General features: G+C 38.4%; 1 protein-coding gene across 1 annotated transcript in view; it reads left to right on the top strand.

The window, feature by feature from the left end:
- LOC110167135 (endothelin-converting enzyme-like 1) overlaps positions 1-18,558 on the top strand; it is a 122,192-nt gene that overhangs the window by 93,036 nt on the left and 10,598 nt on the right. Inside the window, exons 14-15 of the mRNA XM_055147794.1 lie at positions 5,682-5,733; positions 17,079-17,146. Coding sequence (XP_055003769.1) covers positions 5,682-5,733; positions 17,079-17,146 — 120 coding nt within the window. The remainder of the gene's footprint in view (positions 1-5,681; positions 5,734-17,078; positions 17,147-18,558) is intronic.

Here is an 18,558-nt window from a genome sequence, read left to right as displayed (position 1 = left end):
TCAGTTCTGGTTTTGTCCTCGTTTTGGCCTGGTTTAGTCCTGATTTAGACCTGGTTTAGTCCTGGTTTGGACCTGGTTCAGTTCTGGTGTAGACTTGGTTTAGTCCTGTTTTAGTCCTGGTTTAGACCTGGTTTAGTCCTGTTTTATTCCTGTTTTAGACCTGGTTTAGTCCTGGTTCAGTACTGGTTTAGACCTGGTTTAGTACCGTTTTAGTCTTATTTTAGTCCTGATTTAGACCTGGTTTAGTCCTGGTTCTGTTCTGGTTTAGACATGGATTTGTCCTGGTTCAGCTTTGGTTTAGACCTGGTTTAGTCCTGTTTTAATCCTGGTTTAGTCTTGGTTTAGTCCTGGTTTAGACCTGGTTTAGTCCTGGTTCAGTTCTGGTTTAGATCTGGTTTAGTCTTGGTTTAGTCCTGGTTTAGACCTGGTTTAGTCCTGCTTCATCTCTGGTTCAGGTCTGGTTTAGTCCTGGTTCAGTTCTGGTTTAGACCTGGTTTAGTCCTGGTTCATCTCTGATTTAGTCCTGGTTCAGTCCGTATACGGCGCAAAAGTTCTGCATCGCAGTTTCAGTCACGGAAACAGGAAACGTCCGTTATCTGTTTTTTCCATTATTCATTTAAACACAAAATCAAAAATTTAAAAAACAAATCATTATCTGTTTTTTATTTTGGTTTGGGAGACAAATAATGAAGAAAATAGTTGTTTTTTCATTTTCGAGCAGAAATCAACTTCGAGAGAACTTTCTCCTCACGAGCAGAGATAAATTGCTCGCAGTTAATATCTACATATGTAAAATAATTCAATATGCCTGCATGTTTTATCGTACTTTATCGTATTATGGGACTATTTTGACGCCATAGGTTATAGCATTCTATCATGGCTTAAAGCTCACAAGCGCACAACAGGAGAGTAACACATGACCTTTAAACGTGCTGTTATGACTCTCAGTTTTAAAAGAAATCAGTGCAACAACTCCACACATAAGTAAAGAAGCAGTAACAGCAAGAAACAAGAGATTGGACTTTCTATATTTCTTTCTATATTCACTTTTATTGCCAGTTATACAGTTCCCCAAAACTGCCAACTGGAGATATAACTACAGCATCTGATTGGCCAGGCAAAGGTTGATCAATGCAGAAGTTCACTGTAAGCCCAAAGTGGAGAGTTACGAAAAGTTTGGGCTAATTTCTCCATGTGATATTGGCATTCCGTTCAGCGCAAAGAGCCAAATCCACAAAGTCCCAATCCATAAAACTGGGCCCCGGAAAATTAAAGTCTATAGTTACAAATGACCAAAAGAGCAGAGTCTGTGTCATTGCTTTGTGTAGGGTTTTGTGGTTTGGAATATGCACCAGTCAAAAGTTTGGACTCACCCTCACGTTTGACTTTTTTTTTCTATGTATTTACTACTTTCTACATTTCATATACCTGCAGAAGAAACCAAATATATGAAGTAAAATGTATGGAATTATGTTGTAAAGAAGTCCAGACTTTTGACTGGTCATGTATGTTTAAAGGTGCACTGTGTAACTTTTCTGGTGGAGGTTCCGCCAATTGATTGTCTCCATGGAGATGTTGTTGCTTTGTCTGGAAAGTCTCGATATGACTTTAAACGTATCCATTTTGCATTCACTCCATAACAAGGGTTTTTATTCACCTAAAAAACTTCTATTCTTACTGTAAGTGGGCTCGCCTCTCCACAGATCTGATATGCAAATTGGCGTCGCGTCTTCACTTTTTATTTTGGGTTTAGACAAACGTTTTCAGGAGGAAATCTGCGTGCATACAGTGACGCAAAAGTGTATGGAATTCGATTGGGTACACACATACTTAAAGCAACAAGGGCATTTTTGGAAGTTTTCATGTCACGCATTTTCATCATCTACTGCTTCCACAAAGTTGTCCCACCATCGACTGGTTCTCCAGGTCTCGTCCATAGTTTTCTGGCTCACCTGCGATGAACTGGTGCATCTAGAATTTGACAGAGGTGATTGCAGATCCTTCTCTGTTCAATAATAGTATCTCTGCAGATTCTGTACATTTGTTGTCCTGTAAGTTTATTAGAGCGGCTAGAGAAGCTTGAAGGTCCGACGCATGTAGATGATTCAACATGTTTGTTTCTGTGTGCTGCATGTAGGTGACGTAAACATGTACGTGACCTGAGCAGATCTGACCAGAGTTTTGCATCTTGGGCAGTGTAGATAGAAATGTTACAATGGAGTGTATTCAACTTTTTCACTCTGCAGGGTGGTTTCAGATTTTTGCATTTTTAAGTCCCAAAAATGCTGTCACCGTCTAAACAAAAGGCACTTCTGATAAAATATTTTGTCATTTTTACCCGTTCTAAGTGTTCTTGTGTAAACAGGCCCTAAGTGTAATGCCATACTGTGGAACATTCCAAGCAATATCTCCATGGAGAGAAGCTGGTGACAGACTCTCCACCAGAAAAGTTACTCTGTGTATCTTTAAATAGCACCAGTCAAAACTTTGGACACATCATTCAGCATTTTTTTTTTTTTTTTTACTTTCTACATTTGATAAACATACAAGAGTGTGGATCGAATTTTTCTGTCTGAACCCGAGTCCGACAGAGCAGTGATTGAATCTGACCCGAGCCCAATAGGCATTAAAATATTGGTGTTTGAACCCGACTGAAACAATTAAAACTACACTATTTTCCTGGGCCTACTAATGACACACGTAAGATATTGTTTGTGTGACCTCTAACAGACACAGAGACGCAAATACAAACTCGGGATATAGTAAAAATAATGAGAAGACTTTATTATTCACCTCTCGTAAAGTGGTAAAGTGCAGCATCTCATCCACATAATCTGTAGAAATTGTCCTACACAAATAATTACATCCAGTCCACAAAACAGCGCTGTTAATCCTGTTTATCCTTTTTGTTTACTTTATCGCCAATCTTTTATGCTTTACTAATCACGTATCTGAAGTATTGCACCACATTTCACAAATAATAATAACAAAGTTTTGACTCCAAGTGCAGCGGTCTGATCTTTTGAACACTTAAAGAGTCTCAAAGCGAGTGGTTTTACTGTAGACACGAAACAGCTGATGCACTGATGTGTCCGAGTCTGACCCAAGCCCAAACATAAGCTCTAACCCTGCGTTCAATTATCTTCCCACTCCCACTTGGACCTCAGATTTGACGTCATGTCTGAGCTTGAAGCGTATTATTATGTTTCGTGTGTCCCCTTAGCGACCTTTGGGACATTAACGCCTGTTAAATCAAGTTTTGTTCAATATTGGCCTCACCCCAACACCAACTCCCAAACCCACAGGCAGTGATACAGACGTGGTAAAGTATTGCAGTGATACAAGTGACTGAAATTGTCATTTAAACCACCAAAGTGTCCAAACACAATGAAAACGCTTCATATTTACATGCCACAGTGGGCACAGCCATCTTGGATTCTGAGTTGGAATCCTTGCGCGGTCTACTTTTTCCGTGACCAAGGTCCGATTCGCGCCGTCTCAGGAAAAGGGGCGTGTCATGCATATCGCTAGGCAACTTTCTAGGAAAACCGATTCGGAAAAATAATCGAACGCAGGGTAAATATTTGTCTAAACGCATCAAACCTCAGTCGGGTTTCCATGCTCTAACACGTACAAAAGAAAAAAGTTAAAAGAATATTCTTCAACAACAACAGGTGGGTTATTATTTCACTTCTTTTTTTTTTTACTACATCATTTTCTATATATGTCACTTCATATATTTTATCTCTTCTGTGTGTATAGAAAATGTAGAATGTAATATGCAGAAAAAAAATGAGAGGGTGAGTCCAAACTTTTGACTGGCAGTGTATGTTTTATCGTCTGAATATCGTGAAAAACACAACTTGCTGATTTTAAACATTTTGCGCTGATCCAAACTTATTCCTCACTTTCCTAAAGCATCCAGAGCTTCCAAATTTTTCACATCATGAGTTTATAAGTTCTTTTCACAACTATTAGAGGCCAGAGTATGCTAACAGCGCACTTCTTGATTTTCAGACAATAAATCAGATGCAGGCAGGACACAGCTGTCTCATTTTGACCTCAAGTTGCTTTTATAATATATCAGCAAGGTGCAAAAGAAATGTCCTCAAATACATGGAAAGAAATTAGGTACAGCCACTTTAAGTGAGGATGCAGACGAGTCAACAAGCCTGGAAATGAATCTTAATAAATGAAGTGTTCTTAAATTTGATATTAGAAAAGTAGAATCTAAAAACCATGAACACTACCATTGTGTCTTTGGGCAAGATATGTCACCATGCCTGATTACTTCTGATGACTCGAGAGTGAACATATAATAATGAAGTAATAATTGCACCAAACTGTTTTATGGTCCTCAACTTCTTCTAAGAAAGTTTTGGTGCTTCATTCAACAAAAGTATAAAAAATAGAACCAGGAATCAGGAGTAAACCTGGATACATTTCAGCCCTACATATATTTTTTGTTATCTAGACTTAAGCCAGGCCTCTGCTGATGAATAGACTTAAAACACAGTTACTCTTATGAAAAACTTATGGGCTATGTTATTTCTACTATTTGTTTTTTGTTCATAAAGCTCACACTTGTGGTGCCTGCTGTGCTTCTGTGCAGCTTCTGGTGTTGGTTCAGAGTTCATAATAATGTGTCAAAATACGTAAAATTTAAAGAGAAAAGGCTTGGGTTCTTTTGAAAAATGAGATCTGCTTCCAATCGTTCACATGAAAGAACCACTGAAAAGAGCTGGCTCGTTCATGAATGTCATATCACTGTAGAGGTTTATTTGCCAGTACTGGTTGAAGGTTTACAGAAGCACAAATAGCCCCTAAAGCAGGGGTCACCAAACTTTTTTCTCTGGGGGTCACATTATGGCTCCTGACTGTGATGGGGGCCAGAGTCGGCTGTATAACAGAATTGTACGACCCTGACGATGCAGATTATATTCTTTGAAAACTGCTACACTTTTTTTTAACATATCAGACAAACTGCATGGTCCTTACACTGAACAAAAAATTATTGGTTGTATATATATATATATATATATTATTTATTTATTTTTATTAAAAAAATACAAGATGCAGACCTGTTAACTTGACAACTTGATAACCTCATAGGGCCAGTCCAAGTGATTGGGGGCAGAGGGGCTCGGGGGCCGCTCAAGGGAGCATGGAGGGCTGAAGTCGACCCGCAGGCCTTAATTTGATGATTCCTGCCCTAAAGTTTTGGTATGACTGTCCAGTGTGAGCGCAATCGAACCATGCCCAGGCTTGGTAAGGGTGGGACTTTGGCCCAGGTGGGACTTTGCACAGAGTGCATTGTTTCCCAAAGACTGGGTTGCGACCCTCAGGTGGGTCACAAGAGATTTTTTGGGGGAGTCGCTTTGTCACAATCTGCATGTAGGTCTGCAATATGCCTCACTCTTTAATAGGTATTTCATGCAGCTGGACAAATTTTATTCCACTAAGTGTTTTCCAAAAATGTATAGTCGTTTGCCACAAAAATACATGGTCCAAAATCACAAGGCCTTTGCACCTTCCAACACACCAATTTTCTTCTCCTTTTAATCTCTTCTGCCAAAGCTAAACCTTTTTCATATGTACTGCATTGTGACTAGTATTATCCATCTCAAATATCCAGAATAAAAGGTACACCTTTTAAATGTATGTTGCTGTTTGTTTTTCAGTTTTCCCCGCCGGCATCCTCCAACCAACTCTCTACAACCCTGAGTTCCCACAGTAAGTACTGCTCTGCCTCCTCGCTGTTCCTCCTTTGACCACAGGGGGGCAGTAGCGCTCACAGCGTGGTCATTAAAGGCTACGTGCATCTGTCTAACCTCTGCTCCTCTTAAGTCCCAGCACATCTGATCAGGGCCGTATAACTAGCCACCGAGCGCTCAATTAAGCACAAGGTCCTGCTAACGGGGCCAGTGTCATTGAAGGGCACAAACCCGGGCCCTGTGTGTACCCAGCTGGAGCGGCCGGGGAGACGAGTCAAAACGTTTGATTTTACCTTTTACAAAAAAAATCTGTGACTTCAAAATGGTGTTAATCAAGTAAAAAATATAATAGTGCTGAGTGTAAATATTAGTAGTTCAATTGAGTTTCTTGTAGCAGGTCCTCTACTCCATATTAATATAACTACTAGTACTCCTAAGCTGCTGCTGCTACTACTACTACTACTACTACTACTACTACTACTACTACTACTACTACTACTACTACTACTACTACTACTACTACTATTACTTCTACTACTACTGCTACTACTAATATTACTATAACTTATATAATACTTCTGCTATCACCACTATCAAATATTACTACTGTTTAGGCTATCACTACTAATTTAACTTAAACTTTATAATCCATCATATTGGAAATCTATCTTTGGACCCGAGCTGCAGCGTTCTGGATGTACTGCAGCGTCTCACAGTGAGCAGGCTGTTACAGTATTCTAATCTACTGGAGACAACTGCATACTGGATACTACCGGATACCACGATGATAATAAAACTTAAACACTTAAGAGACACTTTATATTTAAACAATAGAATGTGATTTTCAACTTTAAATCAGAGTACTTTCTTTTCTATTCCCGTGGTTTTATATGTGTATAATCCCTCAGTGGTTCAGGTAGGTTCCATAGTGTCCATGGGTGTATACCAGTCTATGTGCTCTTATACTTGTTTTGATATAGCTCAAGATTCATTCTAAAGCTACTCAGGAAAGGTGCATTTCTGCCCCGTGAATGTGAATTTTTTGAATATTGATACCTGCTTAAATGAGAATCTGGTTTTGATACTAGTTTGATTTGCTGTACTTTTGACAACCCTATTACTATTATGCTATTACCAACTAGAATTACTACCATATATTTTGTACTGTAAATCACTCCTGAGTATAAGTCGCACCAGCCAAAAAATGTGTAATGAAGTCGCACTTTTGGGGGGAAATCTGTTTTATAAAATCAGAGACCAGGAACCAACATTCCATCTTGAAAGGCAAATTATAATAATAACAATAACAGGTCTTGATCCTCAGTGTACTCACTTCTGAGTAACTTCGTGACCTTCAGAGGTAAACGGAGCGCCACTTTCTCTTCTGTGTAGCTGTCGTCAGACTCAGCATCAGTTCCAGTTAGAATTATTCTGACCTTTCTGAATCCTGACAGGATGGTTTCTGTTGTCACTGAAGTCCAGGCTTTGTTGATCCATCCAATGACTTCTAGGAAAGTTGCATGGTGCCGTTGTCACAAGTTTCTCACTCACTCCAAAATTTCTTTCTGCTGCTCAATTACCATTTTCAGCTGCATATTTCAATACTTGCAAAATATGATTTTCTTTTTGGGAGCATTTGTGTTTTTCTTCTCAGTCTTCTCAGTCGTCTTTATAAGTTTGTTTAAATTTAAAATTTTCAGTGGTGCAGAAGTAATGGTGCGATCAACTGACAGACAGATACAGACAGGACAGAGGCTCTTTCTGCAGGAGACATGTGCAGTAGAATGAAGTGACAGTGGTACAGGAGTAATAAGAGCAGCAGATACTGACACACAAGACTAGAGCGCCTTCTTGCCGCTGTCAGTGTGAAAAATGTAATATATAAGTCGCACCGGAGTATAAGTTGCAGGACCATCCAAACTAGGAAAAAAGTGCAACTTACAGTACAAAAAATACGGTACTTACTACTTCTTAATAACTTGCTTCCGAATAAAGCACCGGCTGTTTAATGTTTATATGAATTCAAAATGTTAAAGTTGCACTGTGTAAAATTTCAAGTGGAGGCTCCTGCAGCAGGTTATCTCCATGGAAATTGTATTGCTTTGTCTAGAATGTTCCACAGTATAGATTAAAACTATCTATCACAGCAGGTTACAGCACTACGCTACATTACAAGTCAGATCAGTGGAGAGTCAACCCTATTCACTGAAGTAATGATGGTCATTTTGAGCAATAGTAACACCCATAATGCTGGATGGATGTGTTTAATGTCATACCATGGAACATTCCAGACAAAGCAATAACATCTCCATGGAGACAAGCGCCATAAAAGCTGCACAGTGCACCTTTAGGCAACAAAACTTTACTGCTGAATCAGTCCTGCTATCTTTGCCATATGCATTATCTTTGATACAGAAGTGGTTCTATTTTGTATTACTGTCAGAGCTGAAAAGCTTTTAGTCCATTAACCTTCTGTACTAAATCTTTATTAGTTCAGTTAGAAATATGAATGCCAGTGTGTTGGATATATTCACCGTGGTCAAAATGTTCATTGGGCATAAATATGTTTGGAATTCAATTTTGTCAAGATTTCAGATGGAGGGCAAGGGCCTAAGGTGTGTCCTGGTCTGATCCTGGTTAGAGCCTGGTTTACTTCTGATTTGAATGAGAGATAAAAGTAAAAAATAGTTCTTAATTACATTCATTTTTGTGCATTAACTTGAGTAACATTTAAAGAAAACTGAACTTCTTGTGACATACTTTTACACTACTACTACTAATACTACTGCTTCTGCTACTACTGCAACTGCTACTAATACTACTGCTTCTGCTACTACTACTGCTACTGTTACTGCTACTACTACTGCTTCTGCTACTATTACTACTACTACTGTTACTGCTACTACTGTTACTGCTACTACTACTGCTTCTGCTACTACTACTACTACTGTTATTGCTACTACTACTACTGCTTCTGCTACTACTACTACTACTACTGCTACTGTTACTACTACTGCTTCTGCTACTATTACTACTACTACTGTTACTGCTACTACTGTTACTGCTACTACTACTGCTTCTGCTACTACTACTACTACTGTTATTGCTACTACTACTACTGCTTCTGCTACTACTACTACTACTACTGCTACTGTTACTGCTACTACTACTACTACTACTACTGTTACTGTTACTACTACTACTACTACTACTACTGCTACTACTACAAATGCTACTACTACTACTACTACGAATACTACTACGAATACTACTCCTTCTGCTACTACTACTGCTACTACGGCTACTACTACTACCGCTACTAAGTTTAGTCCTGGTTTAGTCCTGGTTTAGTCCTGACTTAGTTCTAGTTTAGTCCTGGTTTAATCTGGATTCAGTCCTGGTTTAGTCCTGGTTTAGTCCTGGTTTAGTCCTGGTTTAGTCCTGGGTTACTCAGGAGTCAGTCCTGGTTTAGTCTGGATTCAGTCCTGGTTTAGTCCTGTTTTAGTCCTGGTTTAGTCTGGATTGAGTCCTGGTTTAGTCCTGTTTCAGTTCTGGTTTAGACAGGATTCAGTCCTGGTTTAGTCCTGGTTTGTTCTTGGTTTAGTCTGGATTCAGTCCTGGTTTAGTCCTGTTTAGTCCTGATTTAACCCTGGTTTAGTCCTGGCTTAGTCCTGATTTACTCTGTTTTTTGTTCTGGTTCACTTTTGGTCTCATCTTTTGCAGCTGAAGTGGTTTAGTCAGATCAAAATAAGTCTAAAATAATTTCTCATACAAAACCAACAAAAGAGTCATTTATCTCATTAGTGCCGATAAACACTGGCCCATTAACAACAAAGTGACTGAACTTGTGAACAAAAATCTGTTGTGGATTACATTTCCAAAGCCGCTCTCAGTCACTAATTATGAAACAACTGGTATTTTCTAAGTTTGTAAAATAATAAATCCATTTGAAAAAGGAGCTGCATCTGGTATATTAAAAAAATACCTTAACTTATAAAAAAAAAAAAAAACAGAAAGCTTGCTTGGACTGACTACAACAGTGGTGGAGAAAATGAAATTGTATTAAGTGTGGAGTAACTATAAGGTAAAATGTAAAGAAAAAAGCAACTGAAATTTATAGATTATGTATCGCTTTTACTTTTGGTTAGTCCGGATTTAGTCCTGGTTTAGTCCTGATTTAATCATGATTTAGTCCTGGTTTAGTCCTGATTTAGTCCTGGTTTAGTCTGGGTTCAGTCTGAGTTTAGTCCTGGTTTAGTCCTGATTTAATCATGGTTTAGTCCTGGTTTAGACCTGATTTAATCATGATTTAGTCTTGGTTTAGTCCTGATTTAGTCCTGGTTTAGTCTGGGTTCAGTCTGAGTTTAGTCCTGGTTTAGTCCTGGTTCAGTCCTGGTTCACTCCTGGTTTCATCCAGGTTTAGTCCTGATTTAGTCCTGGTTTAGTCTGGGTTTAGTCTGAGTTTAGTCCTTGTTCAGTCCTGGTTTAGTCCTGATTTAGTCCTGGTTTAGTCTGGGTTTAGTCTGGGTTTAGTACTGATTTAATCCTGGTTTAGTCTGAGTTTACTCCTGGTTTAGTCCTGGTTTAGACCTGGTTTAGTTCTGGATTAGTCTTGGTTTACTGTAGACCTCATTTAGTCTTGGTTTAGTCCTGATTTTGTCCCAGTTTACTCCTGGTTTAGTCCTTGTTTCGTCCTAGTTTAGTCCGGATTTAGTCTTGGTTTAGTCCTGGTTTAGACCTGATTTAATCATAGTTTAGTCCTGATTTAGTCCTGGTTTAGACCTGATTTAATCATGGTTTAGTCCTGATTTAGTCCTGTTGTAGTCCTGATACAGTCCTAGTTTCATCCTTTGATATTAAGTGTATGTTTAAAAAAAATGCATGTGTACATTGTGGCTTGTGTGAAAAAAAGAAGAAAATTAAAAAAAAAGGAAAACCATAGCTCCGTCGACTTAATAAACAAACCGGGTGTTAATTGAGAGAAAGACGCAGTTTGCCGTGGCCCTTGTTAGCAGCTCTATTCATTATCGCACAAAGTTACTTCCTGTATAAAGTGTATTAAACCAATATGGACTATTTGCAACGCATCTCTTTGTATTTCCCCTGAGAATAACCTCGTAAATAAACTCAGTGCTTTTCAGTGTGGGATAATTAAGTGAGTTGTAGTGTAGAGGCTTGTGCATTAACTAACCTTTCTACATCTTCATTAGAGGCGATAACTACTGCTGCCATAACCTGCCTGCGTGCATGCTGATCAGTCTCCATTGATCAGCGGAAAACCCGGAGATATGTGCGGTTCATAATGCCACAGTAACAGGGCCGATCAAATGGGAAGGAAAAGTAAAAAATAGTTCTTAATTACATTCGTTTTTGTGCATTAACTTGAGTAACATTTAAAGAAAACTGAACTTCTTGTGACATACTTTTATACTACTACTACTATTACTGCTACTACAACTACTACTGCTTCTGCTGCTACTACTACTACTACTACTACTACAACTACTAATACTACTAGAGTCATACCATCAAGTAGTAGTGGTAAACTCTGTCTATGCAAGTCTAAACTCACTTAAGTTGTTGTTTAGTCCTGGTTTAGTCCTAGTTTTCTTTTGGACCCACGTGCAGCCTGATGATCCTGGTGTAGCCCTGGTTTAGTCCTGGTTTCATTCTTTTTTAGTCTTGGTTTAGTCTTGGTTTAGTCCTTGTTTATCCTTCATTTAGTCCTGGTTTTAGTCCCAGTTTAGTCCTGGTTTAGACCTGGTTTAGTCTTGGTTTAGTCCCGGTTTAGTTCTGGTTTAGTCTTGGTTTAGTCCTGGTTTAGTCCTGGTTTCATTCTTGTTTAGTCCTAGTTTAGTCCTTGTTTAGCCTTGGATAAGTCCTGGTTTAGTCCTTGTTTAGTCCTTGTTTAGTTCTGGTTTAGTCCTGGTTTAGTCCTTGTTTAGTCCTTGTTTACTCCTTGTTTAGTCCTGGTTTAGTTCTGGTTTCATTCTTGTTTAGTCCTAGTTTAGTCCTTGTTTAGCCTTGAATAAGTCCTGGTTTAGTCCTTGTTTAGTCTTGGTGTAGTCCAGGTTAAGTCCAAATTTATTCCTGGTTTTGTCCCTGTTTAGTCTTGGTTTAGTCCTTGTTTTCTCTTGGACCCATTTACAACCTGATGATCCTGGTGTAGCCCTGGTTAAGTCCTGGTTAAGTGCTGGTTTTATTCTTGTTTAGTCCTTGTTTAACCTTGGTTTAGTCCTGGTTTAGTCCCAAATAATTTCTGGTTTCTTCCTGGTTTAGTTCCAGTTTAGTCCCTGTTTAGTCCTGGTTTTAGTCCCAGGTTAGTCCTGGTTTTGTTTTTGTTTAATCCTAGTTTAGACCTGGTTTAGTCCTTGTTTAGTCCTGGTTTAGTCTTGGCTTAGACCTGGTTTAGTCCCAGTTTAGTCCTGGTTTACTCCTTGTTTAGCCTTGGTTTAGTCCTGGTTTAGTCCCAGTTTAGTCCTGGTTTACTCCTTGTTTAGCCTTGGTTTAGTCCTGGTTTAGTCCCAGTTTAGTCCTGGTTTTGTTCTTGTTTAGTGTTGATTTAGTCCTGGTTTAGTCCTGGTTTAGTCTCAGTTTAGCCCAGATTAAGTCCTGGTTTAGTTCTGATTTAGTTCTTGTTTAGTTGAAAGCATCTAAAGCCTATCCATCCTGATATACACTTAGTTTAGTCCTGGTGTAGTCCCAGTTTAGTCCTAGTTTGTTTCTGGTTTAGTTCTAGTTTTCTGGTTCCAGTTCCATCTTGATTTAGTCCTGGATGATTCTATACTGTATGACCTTTTTATTCGTTACATAACATGGGAAAACATTATTGACTGGAGTCGTTCATATTGAGTACACAGACTCCTCGTGAGCCTGTGGGCCTGTGGGGTCTGGCAGGGTGAGCAGGGCCATTGACGACCTGTCACAAAGTCATCTCAACAAATCCGATAAACAGCCTCTCTGCATCTGCACCTGCACACGACGCCGATCTGAACAGTGACGGGAACAATACTCTGAAAAAGTATTTAGTTACACAACACTGAATACTGCATTAAAATGTGTTTTCTAACCTGTTCTGTTACGTGGTCCAATCAGAGTACTGTATTCCGAATACTTTTACGCAGAGTTGCAGTTAAATTATAGTGTAAACATCTTTATTTAAAATGTAAATTAAAGCAGCACCTATTGTACAAAATCGAGTAGTTGTTTCCTCTTTTCATTTACCCTCTCGGAGTTGTATTTGGAGTGATTCGTTCATGCTTGAGCGATCTTTAATAGCTTATTTTCAAGACGCTATATTGCTGACCAAACCCCGTTTTCAGCGCCACTGGCATCCGCCCTCTGCTCTGTACTTACTTTGTTCTCCAGTTTTATTTTCTTAATCAGAGATCCGCATACGAGTGGTACAAATGAAAAAATAAAAAGTGTGCTGCGCAGTTATCCATCAGGGGTGTGGACGCGATAGCTTGGAATTCATCGGACTTGTTTCTTTTATTAAGTTGTTTTAGATGAATATTGGGATTTAAAATGGGCAAATGATAACATAATGATCAGCTGGTCTCATAGATGACAACCATATAACAGGCTCAAGCACTAATATGTCTTCTTTAAAGGCCTTATATTACACAATATAGATTCCTGTGAGCTTTTAGTCATATTATAATGTTGTTACCTCCTGAAAAACAGACCTGGAGTTGTGTTTTGTTTCATTCACACATGTTTGAGTAACCCTACATTATCAGTCTGTCTACATCTCCAAAGCTCAAAATGCTCTGCTCCACTGTGTGATGTCAAGCAGTAGTTTTCAAGTTAACAGTTACATTTTACTTTGAGTTCAGTCGAGATTGTCAATTCCAGACCTGAAATGATTCTAGTGAAGGTGTATGGAGATAGTTTAGTTTTTCTTTAGTCAATTAACATAATCGTTTATCATATTACAATGATTTAACACAGAAATTATTCATATTCACTAAAGTTATTCTACAGACTGAAGAGGTTTAGGCTGAAGTTTTAACACTCATTTTGCCAAACCCTATTAACAAATAGAACAGGATACAAGACAGCAGAACTATTTACAGAAAACAACACAAAAGTCATCTTTTATGAGTGCATTTTGGTAGGCAAAAAGCGTCCGTAAGAAGTCAACATCAACATCATCATCAGTTATCAGCAGTACAACATCAACATCATCATACAGCAGTACAACATCAACATCATCATACAGCAGTACAACATCAACATCATCATACAGCAGTACAACATCAACATCAGCAGTACAACATCATCATACAGCAGTACAACATCAACATCATCATACAGCAGTACAACATCAATACAGCAGTACAACATCAACATCATCATACAGCAGTACAACATCAGCAGTACAACATCATCATACAGCAGTACAACATCAACATCGCAGTACAACATCAGCAGTACAACATCAACATCAGCAGTACAAGCAGTACAACATCAACAGCAGTACAACATCATCAAATGCAACAACATCAACATACATTCAACAATCAATACAAGTTCATCATCATAACAGCACATCAACACAATGCAGTAAACATGTCAACACAAACGAGTGACCCCACTGGCTTTTTGCCTACCAGCGACTGCACACGTGCGGAAAAGCTGGATGTAAACAAAAAATATGTTTTCTCGTATTCTTTTGGTATACACACATACACAATACAGACACACAATCCAATACACGTCAGTGTTCACACACACACACACACACACAGACCCATGTGCAGTTGTTAGTAGAATACAAGAATGCAAAGGGTTTGCCTGTAAAGAATGAGTTAAAGGTCCTGTTGGTGCATCACTCATGCTCATACTTGGTCTCGTATCTATTTTTGTTCAATGGTGTTTGTTTATGTGGTGCTTGTGTTGTCCTGTTTTTTGATAAAGCACATGACCCCCTGTCCCAAAGACAAATCCCACTCCCATGGGAGACAATAAAGGATTACCTTATCTTATCTTACACACTGGTATTCATACCTATTAGTATATAAATATTCATATTCATTACTTTGTAAATTCCTTGAGCTAAAATATGATTTATTGCACAGTATTTCTCTGTATCCTGTATTTCTGTCTTACCACATGACATCACAAGGTGGACCAGAGTGTTTTCAGTTTGAGAAAAGAACTCAGCCTGGCAGGGTTTTTGTGTTAAACATGTGAATGAAACAAAACACAACTCCAGGTCTGTTTGTGATGAGGAAACAACATTAGAACATAAGAAAACAGCGTAATAAGAGCCCTTTAACAGATCATTCCTGGTCTGACGAAGGTTTTCTAAATAGTGACTGTTTAAAAGTCTATTCCGTCACTTGAGCTGTATTTGAAGGGAATCGTTATTTGAGCCTGTTTGTGCGCTGCATTGTACCAGACAAATGGGCTTTGACTGAACACAGTAAATGCACTGAGCTTTATAATTACCAGTTACACAATAGAACTCCATTTAGAGGCCCAGCAATAAGCCCCTGTCATTACATTTCAGTTTGGATTTTATTTTGAAATTGAAGTCACTTTTTGATTAGTCAAGGTTTACTTTGACTTATTTCTCCTGTTAAAAAGAATACACCCACATTTCTACACTGTGCACTATGTCACTTTTTGGTCGGGGATCTGTCACCTGCTTGTTTCTATGGAGATGTCATTGCTCAGCCTGGAATGTTACACAGTATAACATTAAACAACTCTACATTTAGTCAATTACAGGTGGTTTTATAGCTCAAACATACATATAAAAACTAATATTTGACCTGTAACTTCATCTGGTTTAGTCTCCACGAAGATAGAAAGGTTTAATGCCATACTGCGAAACATTCCAGACAAAGCAATAACATCTCCATGGAGACAAAGTTACACAAAAAAGATCAAGTACAGGCTGAAAATAAAATGCATTTAAAAGAAAGTTTCAGAAATAAACAGGAGGTATTACACTTCTGTTGGTAACATGTAACATTTAGATCAGCATGTTACCTTTTTACTAAGTCGCTCCCCCTTCAGAGCGCTATCATTCTGTTGTAGTGTACTGTTTTGTATCATGCTTTTGTATATTTGTGGATAACTGTTCTGCCCTATAAAAGTAAAAGAGCTTAACCTGCCAGAGTGTGAAACAGAGAAAAATGACTTCAAAGTTTCTGTTTTGTCCAGACAAAAGTACAACAAGCAGGGCTCCCAAAATCTGACATCTAGTTACTATAATGAAGAAATATTTGTATGCGAAAAATATTGAGCTCAGAATTGACCTTTGACCCTTATTTGGCAGTTCCTGTACTCTGCCTTTTTATCATGAGCCAAAAATAAAGAATTGTACAAGGCAAAAGGCAGTTACATCCATTATAAGAAAAACACCTCACCAAAGTCCAGTCATCATGGAGTTTGTTTGACATGATAGAGAAGAGTTTTGGATTTCCTGTTTAGTGCTGATCAGGATCGTGCGGTGACACTTACACAGTTAAACAGTTTGACACACAAATTACTTTGCAGTATAGTGTGTACAGTATGAATAAATACACCAAATACTTAAAGATAACTGAAGTATAATTGAATACAAAGGTTTATTTATTTAATGAGTTAAGAATCTGTGCCAAGGCTGCAACAAAAACAGAAGGTGAGAGGTTGGATTTCAAAATAAAATATATGCATTAACTAAATCACAACCAAAACAGACACTGTTACTGCCTTTTGCCTTTGCACGAAAACTTATTTTTGGCTGGAGTACAGGAACTGACAAATAAAGGTCAAAGATCCATTTTGAGCTCAATATTTTTCACGATATTTATTCCCATGATAAAGAATGTCTCAAATACAAACAAAATGACATGAACTCATTTTTCACCAAACATGATGTTATGGCGTTCGGGCTTTTCTAGGGCAGTGTTGTGTGGGAGCATGGGTGTATTGTGGGCGGAGCATTGGACACACTGCTGGCCAAAAGGAGAGTTTGAATAGGGCCTGGCAGAGATCGCTAGATTATTCAAACATGAGTGACATATAGAACCTCTTCTTCAGGCTTCTTCTCTCATATGGAAATCACTGTGCTCCACCTTGTGATGTCATGTGTTAAAATAGGGAGTGTTTTTTAAATTCCATACACCTTCACTAGAATCATTTGGATGATTTGAGACCCGGATTGATCATTTCTACTGAACTAAAGGTAAAATGTAGCTGTTAATTTGAAAACTACCACTTTTTGAGTTTTTTTGAGCTTTGGAGATGTAGACAGACTAATAATGCAACAACTCTGGGACTGTTTTTGAGGAGGTAATATCATCATAACACGTCTTGAAGCTCACAAGAGTCAGTTTGGTGTAATATAGGACCTTTTTTGTGTTGCAGGTCTTTGAATTATGGAGGGATTGGAGCGATTATTGGTCATGAGCTCACACACGGATACGACGACTGGGGTAAGAACCTTCCAGTTATTAATCATGACCATATACTAGCCATATTCACAATAATACAAACTAACTTAAATATATATGGAATACTATACAGCTGCATCGCTACTACTACAAAATCATGCATTTACTTTCATGTCCTTTGTTACCATCAGATGTGTTGAGAGACATTTAGACTAGCCCTTCCTTTCAAATAAAATATTGGGGAGGGTTGCTTGTTAACTCCCCTGATTAACAATTTGTCATTATATAATTTAAAGGGTCCATGTTATTCAATTTTCTGATCTATGTTATAATGTTGTGTAGTTCTTAAAAACAGACCCGGAGTTGTGTTTTGTTCCATTTAACACGTTTAACTCAAACAGAAAACACCCTGTTCCACTTTATGATGTCATGTGGTAAGACAGGCAGTGCTCCATTGTGTTTTTAAACTCCATACACCTTCACTAAAATCATTTGGATCACTTTTCAGATCAGTAATTGCCTATTTCTACTGAACTAAAAAACTACCACTTAATGACATCTGTTACGACGCAGCTCTGCTAGGGACAGGGGAAGTGACAAAAGAATCAAGTAGGGATGTAACAAAAAACCAAAATATCGTGATACTGTATCGTCAAAGTTTTCACAATAATATCGTGGATCATCTCAATATATCGAATCACAAGTCTCTTTGCTTAAATTAAGAGTTATGCTGCAGCAACAGCTAAAGAAAACAAAGGGAACTACATAGACCATGATCCTTTGCTCCATTTCAGTGCAGACTACAAGAAGAAATAAGCACTTTTAAGTCTAAGTTCTTTGGATTAAGTCTTGTCACGGCATTTTAAGAGGAAACAGTAGCATATTCACAGTTTTGTTAGCCTCCATAAAATATTGCAATAAATATCGAACCGTGAGACGTATATATCTTGAAAATATTGTACCGAGACATTTGGATATTGTTTCATTCCTAATCGTGAGTCTCCCCCCCATATCATGAGTTTTCCCACGATATCGCAATAAATATCATACCGTGAGGTTCATACCGTGACAATATTGTATCATGAGACTTGGATATTGTTACACCCCTAGAACCAAAGTGTAGCAGTAATTTATTTAAAAGGAATGTAAAGGTAAAAACTAACAGTAGGCTAAAAGTTGGCTAACAAAAACACAGTATATAAATGACAATAACAGAGACACAAACCAGTCTTAAAACTAAGTCATAAACAATTATTAGTGTCTCAAGGTTCACAAAGTTGCACAAAACTACAGGGAGACACAGCAGATGTGGCAGAAGAGCAGCCATGAGCGGGAGGGGGCAGATCCTTTTAAAGTGTGGCAGCCTCAGGTGAAGGCCTGGGATTGGCCAGGTGTTAGGGCGACGCACCAATCAGCTGAAAGGAACCCAGATGCCAGGTTGAATTGAATCCACC

The sequence above is a fragment of the Boleophthalmus pectinirostris genome, unplaced genomic scaffold (genome assembly GCF_026225935.1).
Source record: "Boleophthalmus pectinirostris isolate CB_2022bp ecotype Guang Dong unplaced genomic scaffold, ASM2622593v1 HiC_scaffold_9, whole genome shotgun sequence".
Classification (NCBI taxonomy): domain Eukaryota; kingdom Metazoa; phylum Chordata; class Actinopteri; order Gobiiformes; family Gobiidae; genus Boleophthalmus; species Boleophthalmus pectinirostris.
The sequence above is the reverse complement of the archived record's forward strand: the minus strand, read 5'-3'. Positions and strand labels throughout refer to the sequence as shown.